The sequence below is a fragment of the Papaver somniferum genome, chromosome 7 (genome assembly GCF_003573695.1).
Source record: "Papaver somniferum cultivar HN1 chromosome 7, ASM357369v1, whole genome shotgun sequence".
NCBI classification, from domain to species: Eukaryota; Viridiplantae; Streptophyta; class Magnoliopsida; order Ranunculales; family Papaveraceae; genus Papaver; species Papaver somniferum.
In genome coordinates, this window is record NC_039364.1 from 184,899,888 (window position 1) to 184,911,813 (window position 11,926).

Consider the following 11,926-nt stretch of genomic DNA (forward strand, 5'->3'; position numbering starts at 1 on the left):
GGGAAGATATGATATCCACCTGTCAATCCATGGAGTTCAACGTGAGATGGTTGCGGCAGCGCCTTGATATTATCAAAGTTGATCGAGCTGGTATCATTGCCAATGTTGCCCCTGCTACAAAAGCCATCTTGGAAGAGGAGAAGGCCTTGGCTGCGGAATCTGAGAAGGTGGAGCAGGCGATCTGCGACTTGAAGAATAGGACTGAAAGGTATCAAGAGAGGCTTAAAATGATGCTTTCAATGAACTACAACTTGTTGGACGGCCTTTTCTGAATCGTACTTTTGTCTTGATGTTTGGATCGTTTTTTTTTTTGGGTTTTGAAACTTGCTTTGGAAAATAAATTGCATTGGATTTTGTTAAGTGAACGGAGTTTACATCAACATGTTTTCGTTAATGGAGAATTTAATAACTGAGACGTGAGAAGAGTGACAATGTCTGATTGTTGCGTTGTGATGCGGCAAGAGATAGAATGATGGTCAGGCATAGTATGCCTTGAGCCATTTTCCGTTGATGACTGCTTCTAATTTACCACCATCCTCTTTAATAATCTTGTAGTAGCCAGTGTTATAAGCCTTGGTGATCACGTAGGGACCTTCCCATTTCGGAGAGAATTTTGATGCAGACATGTCTTTCTGAATGTGCCTGGCAGTCTTCAAAACTAAATCTTCCACTTTGAAAACTCTTGGTTTTACAGCTTTGTCATACGCTCTGAAGATCCTGCTTTTATATGTTTGAGTACGTTCCTCTGATTTATCTCTCCTAGAGTCTAGGATGTCCAACTCGGCAATCCTGGAGCTCGATGCTTCGGCTTCATTCCAGCGGACCCTACTCGCTGCTGCAATCCTGGCTGACGGAATTTTAATCTTTGCCGAGAGAATCGCGTCCGCACCGTAGACGAGTGAGTAAGGGAAAACGCCGGTAGAACCCCTAGGTGCCATCCGATACGCCCATAATGCCATTGGTAGCTGTTCGTGCCATGTTCTAGGGTGATCATGCACTGTTCGACTGAGAATCCGAATTAAGGTTTTGTTGGTACTTTCGGCTTGCCCGTTCCCTTGGGGGTAGTAGATGGTAGAGAATACCTGCTTAATTGCATATTCTTCGAGCAATTTTCGTACCTGTTTGTTGGCGAAAGGAGTGCCATTATCAGTAATGATATGTTTAGGCACGCCAAACCGACAAATGATGTGCTCCTTAATGAACGCCGCGATTGTTGCTCCAGTAGTACCTCGTAAAGGAATGGATTCAACCCACTTGGTAAAATACTCCGTTGCGGTTGTGAACTCGTGCTGTTTTGACGATGGCGGGTTGACCTTCCCAATGATGTCAAGTCCCCAGCTGTAAAAAGGCCACGGGATATTCACCGAGTGTAAAGGAGTAGAAGGTGCATGAATAAGATTCCCGTGAATTTGGCATTCATTGCATCTTTGAACAAATGCAGCGACATCGTCTTCCATGGTTGGCCAATAGTATTTCTCGTGTATTTGGAGAAATAGCTTTTTCTTTCACTGGTGTTCGCCTTCGTGCATTTCTCATCAGAATCGAGATCTCCACCTCGGACAGGCACCGTAATATGTCGCCTCCAAAGCTTTTACGGTACATGATTCCTTCATGAAATACGAATCTCTTGGCTCGTTGCTTCATTTTGGCTGCGTCCTTCTTGCTTGCAGGGAGTACTCCGTCTCGAAAGTAATTGACATACGGCTCTCGCCAGTCCCCAGTGTGGTTCACGTTGAAAACATCCAATTGGTGTGGCGGTATTTGACAATTGGAGAAAGACCCTTGGAGCGATCGAGATTGAGTCTCCATATCTGGCCAGTAGAAGCCAAGGCGTTGGAGACGTCGGTAAAGAGTCACTACCAACGTTTGTCCGCAAATTTCGTTGTGAATGCGGTTAAGTTGTAGTTGCGCTTCCTCGTCTCTAAGACATCTTGACAGAGACCCATCTGGATTTCGGTGGTAAAACACTCCATGAAGCATGAAAAATATTTGCAGGGTTTTGAGACTGACCTTTCCTTGGGAGAGTGAACTGTTTAACTCTTGAACGATTGGAGTCCTCCAATCGTCAGTTTTAGTATCTTTAGATTCTGCAAGCCATGTCGACGCTATAGTCCATCTCCTCACAATCAAAGTTTCTTCCAAACCTTCAAATTGCAGCTTCGAAGCCAATATGGCTAGGCAATCGGCGTGTTTGTTGTTATTGTGGCCAATATGGGTTATGGTCACATCGGAAAAGTAGTTCAATAGTTTTTGCGCCTCGGATCTATAAGGGTCCAGTATTACCTCCTTGAGTGAGTAGACTCCATTCATCTGATTGACCATCAACTTAGAGTCACCTCTTACTTCCAGGTGTATGGCTCCTGCTTGTTTGGCTAGTGACAATCCTATGAGGAAAGCTTCGTATTCTGCCGAATTGTTGGTGCATTGGAAGTCCAACTTGAAAGAATGCGAAAAGACTTCTCCCGTTGGAGACACTAGAACTATGCCAGCTCCTACGATATTATTGCTAGGCGTAGAAGAACCGTAGAAATACAATAGCCATGCCTCCTTTTCGATAAAAGAGATTTCGGGAAATTCTCCAGGAAGGTCTTCATGTAGCGCGGTGGTTCCTTCTCCTGGGAACGCTGCTAGAAGATCTGCCACCGCTTGCTATTTCATAGCTCTTGGAGGAGCGCATGTTATATCAAACTCTGACGTTTGAAGCAACCATTTGGCCGGTCTGCCTATCAAGGCTGGTATCGAAAGTAAGAACTTGATAGGGTCAGCTCTGGATATTAACACCACCTTGTTCGACAGTAGATAATGTCTGAATTTCTGCACAGCGTGAACTAACGCCAAGCATGCTTTCTCTGCTTTGGGGTATCTGAGTTCAACATCTCTCAATGTACGGCTGAAGTAGTATATAGGATGTTCAATCCCCTCATCATCTTCCTGAGCAAGGAGGGCCCCGACAGCAGTGTCACTAGAAGAGATGTAAAGGCATAACGCTCTTCCTTGCATGGGGGATTTCATAACGGCGGGTGACGACAATATTTGCTGGATCTTCTGAAATGCTTCTTGTTTCTTTGTACTCCAAATGAAGCTTGTCCCATTCTTCAACAGGGGAGTGAATGCAACGATAAGTTGGGCCAAACCAGGTATAAAACGTCGGATATAGTTTACCTTTCCCATGAAGCTTTGGAGTTCTTTCATAGTTTGTGGATGAGGCATCGTAAGAATAGCTTGGGTTTTGGTTGGGTCGACCTTGATTCCTTCAGAGGTGACCTGGAATCCCAAAAATTTGCCGGAAGAAACTCTGAAAGCGCATTTCAGAGGGTTCATCTTCAATTCATACTCGCGACATCTTTCGAACACTTGTCGTAGGACGTCTGTATGGGTTGCACGAGTCTTTGACTTGACCACTATGTCATCTACATAATCTTCGACTTGCTTGTGCATCATATCGTGAAAAATTGCAGTCATGGCGCGTTGATAGGTAGCACCAGCATTCTTCAAACCAAAGGGCATCACAGTATAGTAAAAGTTTCCAAGAGGAGTTCGAAAAGCTGTCTTACTTGCATCGTGTTCATACATCTTTATGTGATTGTATCCGCTATATCCATCCATGAAAGAGAACATGCCATGTCCGCTGGTAGAATCTACTAGCATGTCGATGTTGGGAAGGGGAATATCGTCTTTGGGAAAATACTTGTTCAGATCTCTGAAATCAACACAACATCTAATTTGGCCACTTTTCTTCTTTACAGGGACTACATTGTCTAACCAGGTAGGATGGTGGATGGGATTGATGAAGCCAGCAGTCAACAAGTTTTGAATCTCAGTTTTTATCTGCTCCTCCACGTCGTGTCTGAATTGCCTTGGAGATTGCTTGATCGTTTTAGATCCAGACTTTATATGTAGATGATGGGTGACTAGTATTTCATCCAAGCCGGGCATTTCCTCATACGTCCATGCAAATATGTCTTGATATTCTTTGAGAAGGTTTACAAGCTTTGCACGTTCGTCCTCTCGTAAAGTCGAACTGATGGAGATAGGTCGCGGAGATTCTTCGTCTCCGATATTGATGACTTCGAGTTCATCGGTTGTGGAATTGGTGCCGTCCTGCAGCTGTCGCAGAGCATCCGGTACTTCTTCTTGCAGCTTGTCGCTGTGATTGCATTCTATTGGGCGGAGAGACTGGGTGGTAGCCTCCCCTGCTAATTGCTAACAGCGACGACGATATACAGTTTTACCTTGCTGGTCCCGGCTCGCCATAAAGGTACGCTCCCTCTTGGTATGGAGGTGAGTTGAGCCTCCGCTTGATGAAGAAGAGTCAGCGCGTCTTGTTAGCGGAGGCGTGCCGCAAGACCTGTCCTCCATGTTCAGTGATGCGAATCGGTCCTCCTCTTCGATCGACGTCCACGTGGGGAGCGGGGTGCAGTAAACCTTGTTTGATAATCGTTGTGGATTCCCCTTTGGTTCGAACAGTTCTACACCACAAATCGGTGCATAAGGAGATAATGACGCGGGTATTCGAACAACTTCTTCATTCATAGTGGTTTTCAGGCATTGGTGATATGTCGACGGGACAATCTTATTATCATGAAGCCATGGTCTTCCCAATATCATATGGTACTCTGGCTCTTTCTCTATCACTTCGAATTTTACTTTTGACTGGATATGCCCTACTGATATATTCAAGTTGACATACCCGTATGTATTGGTTTGGTTTCCGTCGAAGTCCGTCATTGTGGTAGGCTGCCGTGTGAATTTGTCTGGTCGAACCCTGGCTGTCCTGAGAGTTTTAAGAGTTATGACATTCGAGGATGCTCCAGTGTCGATAAGAGATCTCTTGAATTCTGAACCTTTGATGCGTGTGGTAACATGCAGGGTCATTTTGTGACCTTCCTCTGCCATCATGTCGTCTTCGGTAAACGTGACATTGTTTATGGACACCACTGATGTTTTCAAGGCTTGATTGCGCGAAGGGGCCAAACATGCGTCTAGATCTATCTGATTGATTGCAGCAAACGTTTTCACTCGTTGATCCTTTGAGAGGTGTAGAAGCTCGCACAAGCTTTCCACTAGAGAATCTGCCTCCTGGTCCACTGGTCGTTGGTTGGTGGTGAAGTTATTGATTTGAGGATGGTCATCAGTTGAAGAGTTGGCCCTGATCGTTGGAATCTTCGGAGTGGGGAAGCCACTTAAATCCGACGTGAGATTGACGAGGAAGTTGAGTATGTTCTCTATCATTTCTTTCATCACGTCCATGTTCCTCGTGTGTATTCCCTGTACTCTATCCAATTCTATTAGGGTTGGAATTTCTCCAATGGTCGTGCGATCATCATTGGAAGGATGAACATCGTCATTTGAAGGGTCTCGCTCGGAGTTTGAAGTAAAAAATATCCTAAGAACGACCATTCTGATTTTGAGAAAATTGCAGTAAAAATGAAAATTGATCTTGCAACCAAGAGATTAACCTCCCGATGTGGTCTCCAATTGTTTATGGGTAAAAAATTGATTCTGCTGTTTTTGGTAATTTGGGGTGTGTTGAATGAGAAACGAATCTAAACCCTAAACAAATGCACTACACGGGAATGCTTTTAGGTTCAAGAAATCAATCTGTAAGACTCTGGACTAAACCAAGAAATGGTCGTTCCAGATTCAATTCGGTCACAAGGTGAAGGAGAAGGGTTGATCTTAGGGAGGGAAGCGAAGAAGGTGTTTAAGATCAGAGTGTTGAATGAAGGTGTGGCTTTTTATGACTTGTGTATCAGAAAAATGGTTTCTGGATACTTGTGTTGATAACAATTTTTTGTCCCGTCCTTTCGAAATAGATTTAAAATCTATTTATACAAGTCATTTGAGCGCAACCCTGATCTCGTAGGAAGTGGAGGAAGTTAAGTAGTGGAGTAATGGAGTTGTGTAAGAGGTGGTGATCATTGCGTGATCAAACCTTCACCCGCTACTCCATCATTACTAACCGCTCGTCCTTTCCTAACACGTTCTCATAATGGGTGTGTTGCATGCAACACGCTGTAAATCGACAGACCAATACCCCAGTAAGCATCCCCCAGTTTGTGACATGTTTGATGTCTCGAGTGAGTGGGTCAATTCGTGGGACCTGCCGCTGAGAATAACATGGTGCTATTAGGTGAAACAACTAAGTTGTTTATGAGGCCAAAATAAAATGTGTATGTATTAGACGCATGTAAAGCATCTCAAATTAATCGATGTGTATGAAGCATCATTGTTTTTGAGCTTGACTAAATAAGTCGCGAATAAGCGTCTTAAAAGTGGAAGCGTGATCGAACACCTTTGGTGGCTCTAGGGGACCGCCATTACTTGTCTGATCGCCTTATGTGGAAGAAAGATGGCCGGTCTTCACAATGTTGCTTTGCTTGTTTTCTAAAAATAGATCTATACCATCTAATTAGGCTGGCGAAGTTAGATGGTTGTGATTGATTTGCGGAAGTTTCATATTGCATTGACGCAACTTTAGGGTTTAGGGAGACGTGTGGCCCACCCCTCTTTGGGCGCGAGTTTCGAGACATTGAGCCCAAGTTTGCGTAGGCCGGTCAATCACGTGTAAAGGTGGGTCCGCAGTGATCACGATGACATCTCCGGGGCTGCTTGAGATTAAATCTAAGCCACTCAAATCAGCTGGCGAAGATGAGTGGTCGAGATCGATTTGCGACAGTAATGTCTTGCCGCAAAGTAATTTTAGGTTTTTTGAAAACAGCGTGCTTACGCTACTTTGGGCCGACGATTTGGTGCGTTTTGGCCGTGCTATGAGCAAGCCGTTTGGCCACGTGTGGGGTTGGTTCGACGATAGATGCGTTGGCACCTCTCAGATCGTTTGAAATACAATCTAAGCCGTCCAACTAGGCTGGCGAAGTTGGAAGGATGCGATCGATTAGCGGCAGTTGTACAACGTTGCTTATTCAATTTAGGGTTTTAGAGGCTGCGTGATCACCCTTATTGGGGCCGGCGTTTTAATATGCTTTGATCCCGTTAGAGACAGGTCGATCGACCAAGGGAGAGCTTGGGCCAATGGTGAATACATCGGCATTTCTTCGATTGCTCGAAATGTGATCTAAGACGTCCAACTAGGCCGGGGAAGTTGGACGGACGTAATGCGTTTTTGAGACCCTTTTTTCCGGTCTCAATTCGTTTGAGTTATCTTACACAGCGTGAAGGCCCATGTTTGGATAAGCGATTGAGCACTCTATAGGTTTTCCGCATGCGAGTCCATCGACTAGGGCACTAGTGGGCCCGCTGATGATCATGCTTGCGCTTCCTTAACTGTTCGTGGGAAAATCTAAGCCGTCCAATTAGACTGGCAAAGTTGGACGGTCACGACATTTTTTGAGACTGTTTTAGACAGTTTAGCTCATTCGATATTCTTTCAATAACGCGATCACCCTGTTTAGGGTTAGCGTTCGGCAACACTAGGACGTATTGAAGCAAAGTCCGGCTGGCCGGGACGTTGGTGGGCCCATGGTCGGTTAATGCAGTAATCACCTAGTTCTGTCAAGAGTGATGTAGGTTTGTTGAATTATGCGGCCAAGTTGTGTAGCCACGATTGTTTCTGAGACTGATATGATCAGTCTAGATTTTCTTTTAAGAAATTCAAGCGCGATTGAGATGACTTAAAAGCGTGTTGATATGAGATTCTCTTTTTCAGAAAAGGATGTAGCCCGTGGGGTATTTTCATGCAAATCTCAATACTGGCACTTCGGGAGATTCATGCTACTCTGCTGAGAGTAAACACTTCATCGTCATGTCATGTCAATAATGAGGGTTCGGCTGAGAACATAGCATATGAAGATACCAGGCAGATCAATGCATTAATCACTAATGTAATAGGTTGAATTTTATAGAATATCTGAGATTGATGCACCAATTCTGATAAATTTCGTAAATGTATTGAATTACTCAATACATATATAAGTAAAAGAACACTCATCATCTTCAAATGGCTTTTGTTCCTTTGCAGGATGAAAGCGCATTAACCGTAGGGTTTTACAATTTTGACCCCGAACCAAAAGACCACCATCTACACTACCAAAAGAACCGCGTCAGCCCATGGAGCCAATAAGGAGTACTTTTAACACTGAAAAAGCGGGGTCCAACAACACCACCCAATATTTCGATTAGCAATCTGTATGGACTAACTCCGAAACACTTTGCTAGAGAATCAATTAGACATTCAGACTCAATCTAGATAAAAGTATCTCAAGGAGTTAATATCTCAATCTCTCGATTTGATCTTTATTCAAGCAAATAGAAATCTGCGAGTCTTTATCAAAGAGAGATAACTTGGACGGTACCAAAGACCAATGTCCAAGGATCAATCAACTACAATCAACAACCAAAGGTTGGATTAGAGAAGTTGATGATCACGAACGCACTACATGTATTATTTCAATTATATAAAATATAATGCGGAAAAGAAATAACACAGACACCAGAAATTTTGTTAACGAGGAAACCACATATGCAGAAAAACCCCGGGACCTAGTCCAGATTGAATAGACACTGTATTAAGCCGCTAAAGACACTAGCCTACTCCAAGTTAACTTCGGACTGGACTATAGTTGAACCCCAATCAGTCTCCCACCGTTCCAAGGTACAATTTTACTCCTTCGCCTCTGATCCCAGCAGGATATTGCGCACTTGATTCCCTTAATTGATCTCACCCATAACTAAGAATTGTTGTAACCCAAAATCACAGACTTGATAATAAACAGATCTGTCTCACACAGAAAAGTCTATAAAAGGATAAATCTGTCTCCCACAGATAAACCCTAGGTTTTGTTCCGTCTTTAGATATAAAATCAAGGTAACAGGAACCAATTGATAATCCGGTCTTATATTCCCGAAGAACAGCCTAGAATAATCAATCACCTCTCTACAATCCTTCCTGACTACACAAGCGGATTGTCGAGGAATCACAAACAGTGAGACGAAGATGTTTGTGACTTCTTTATCTTGCCTATCGGAGAACTCTCACGATCTCAATCCAATCAATCGATTGTACTCGTACGATAGAAGATGCAAGATCAGATCACACAACTATGATAAAGTAGTATCGGTCTAGCTTCACAATCCCAATGAAGTCTTTAAGTCGTTAACCTGATTTTAGAGAAGAAAATCAAAGGTTAATGGAGATCGACTCTAGCGGGCGCACTAATAGCACACAGACGTGTGGGGATTAGTTTTGCACAATGCTAGATGTCTTCTTTATATAGCCTTCAAATCAGGGTTTTGCCTTAGTTACAAAGCAATCCTTATTCACCGTTAGATGAAAACCTTATTTAGATTCAAGATAATATTTCTCAACCGTTAGATCGAAAACTTAGCTTGTCACACACACTTGGGTAGACGTTTTCTGGGTTCGTGAAAACCATGCCCAAACGTGTACGTGTATGTCGGTTCAACATAGTAACCCAAAAGGTTAACCATATGAGCATTTCATATTAACCTTGTTTTTCTTCACCATAACTAGTTCAATTGACTCAAATGAACTAGTTAAAGAGTTGTTCAATTGCTATGAGATATTATGTAACTACACAAGACACAATTGAAGCAAAGATGATTCGATTCGATTGAATCAGCTCATGAACATTATATCCACGGTTTGCATAAGGCATTCCTTAGTAATTTAATGTTTCATGTTCAAAGTACTTCTTTAGATCATAACCTCTTAAGTTCACAAACAAGTTCGCGGACTTAAGTTAATCGGTTGAGTTTTCCAAACTCAGCAGAAATTCTCGGAAAGAGAACTTCCGCCAGTTCGCGGACTTAGCACACAAACGAGTTTTGGAAAATCCAACAGAAATTCTCGGTCGAGAACTTCCGACAGTTCGCGGACTTGGCAAGCCAATTCCACAATCCTCCCGATTTCTGTTGATCAACAAAGTTCGAAAACTTCGGTTCAAGGAATACATGGTTATGTAATCTAAACTCTTATATCAATCATTGAGACGTTCTCAGAGGATGCTATGTAGCCGTTATTCACAGACCGATTCACGTCAGAGAAATTCTCAAAGTGATTGAAACTTTTCATGACTTTCGTCACTAGGTGAAGATAAACTTGATCAAAGCGAAATGCTTTACCAACACACGATTTCGAGATAAAGATAAGCAATGAATGCTCAACTCAAAATGTCAAATGTGTATGATCTAGTTTATATAGCATACGACTTTTGTCTCATAAGAAGTAGTAGATAGAAGAGATAGACTTTTGAGTGATAGATAAGTTCAAGTCTCCACATACCTTTTTGTTGATGAAGTTCCACGGTTCCTTGTATAGATCTTCGTCGTTGTATGGTGAATCGCCATGAAGTCCTTGAGCTTAACTACACTTTTCTATCCTAGTCCGAGAGTTAGCTATCTAGGCTAGAAATCAAGACTTATAGTTTTGATCACTTACATTGACAAACATGCTTGAGATAGCAACGCATGCGTGGTTGACCGAGCTATTCTCTAACAATCTCCCCCTTTGTCAATTTTAGTGACAAAACTATTAATACATATGGAATATGAAAAAGATAAACTTTAGTGGCTCCTATTCCATAGTCTAATCTTCAACGTTCCTTGAAATCTTCGTCCTTCCAAGTACTCCAATGATCCCAAAGGTTGTAAGTTTAGCACCATCGTTGTTGAAGATCCGTAGCTATAACAATGAGAGAAATCGAGAGTCTTATCATTATTATACAGTGTCATAGTATTATTATATAACATCAAAGTCCAATTGTATCACGACTTTAACAATAATACTACGGTGATATGTATCACTCCCCCTTAGTCAATATTCCATCTCGATCATGGAAACCACTCCCCCTTACACAATGATCCGAAAACCATATGTATTTGTAGTGTGAACTACAATATTTCTCCCCCTTTTTGTCAATAAAATTGGCAACGGTACAAGAATGGGATCATAATGAAATTTCCACAAGAGACATTTCATGACTAAAATAAAAATACATACCAACTTAATTTAGATGCAATCTAATAGCCGAAGCTAACAACATTCATCAAGGAGTTTTAAGATACAAGATAACCCCTATAAAATTCCACAGCCGCACTCCCCGCAAGATATTACCATTAAGCACAAGTTAAAAAGAACTTTCCCCCATTTGATGTCATTCCCGAGAGAACAACAAGAGCGACCTTAATTTTGAAAGAAAATAAGGATTTTTGAAACACTAAAAAGATACTAAAAGGATAACAACAACAATCCTACAGAAACTGAACTGGAAAGTATCTACTGGGGTTTCAGACTTAATTGCCCAAAATATAAGGATAAGCATAGGGGCAAGAGTCAATGAAAAATTTTAATGAACCAAAACAACACCAATAGATTGCCGCAAGTGTTGAAAAGTTCCAGTGTCTAAGGGTTTGGTGAGAATATCAGCCAATTGTTATTCGGAAGGAACAAATTCCATACTGATGATATCATTTTCATAAAGATCACGAATAAAATGGTACCTTATGTCGACGTGCTTTGTTCTTGAGTGCTCAACAGGATTCTCAGTAATTCGAATCGCACTGGAGTTATCACAAAAGATTTTCATTATCCCAGTATCAATTCCATAATCAGCAAGCATCTGTTTCATCCATAGGAGTTGAGTACAACATGATCCGGCAACAATATATTCTGCTTCACATGTAGACAGGGATTGAGAATTTTGCTTCCTGTTATGCCATGCTACAAGATTGAGACCTACATAGTAGAAGCCCCCTGATGTACTTTTTCTGTATCCTACACAACCTGCCCAATCAGCATCAGAATAAGCAGAAAGATCAGCATTAGTATCAAAAGTATACGAGAGACCATACACAGCAGTGTGATTTATATATCGTATGATTCTCTTTACAGCTGCAAGATGAGATTCTTTTGGATCCGCCTGAAACCTGGCACAACAACCAACACTGA

The 11,926-nt window shown here is 42.2% G+C and overlaps 1 protein-coding gene across 1 annotated transcript; it reads right to left on the bottom strand.

The window, feature by feature from the left end:
- Positions 1 to 476: 476 nt before the first annotated feature.
- On the bottom strand, positions 477 to 5,250 carry LOC113295675. The gene is made up of 5 exons (XM_026544002.1): positions 4,426 to 5,250; positions 2,785 to 3,264; positions 1,446 to 2,649; positions 1,229 to 1,338; positions 477 to 1,118 (listed from the first exon to the last, which is right to left on the bottom strand). Exons 1-5 carry the CDS (start codon positions 5,248 to 5,250, stop codon positions 477 to 479), a joined length of 3,261 nt encoding a protein of 1,086 aa, XP_026399787.1.
- Between the last annotated feature and the right edge of the window lie 6,676 nt (positions 5,251 to 11,926).

Excerpts from the sequence above, each read along its gene's own strand:
- LOC113295675 (XM_026544002.1), bottom strand. The coding sequence starts at position 5,250 with ATGGACGTGATGAAAGAAATGATAGAGAACATACTCAACTTCCTCGTC. Across the intron at positions 3,265-4,425 it reads CACAACGATTATCAAACAAG|GTCACCTCTGAAGGAATCAA; the intron begins GTTTACTGCACC and ends TTGGGATTCCAG. Across the intron at positions 2,650-2,784 it reads ATTATCTACTGTCGAACAAG|CAAGCGGTGGCAGATCTTCT; the intron begins GTGGTGTTAATA and ends GCTATGAAATAG.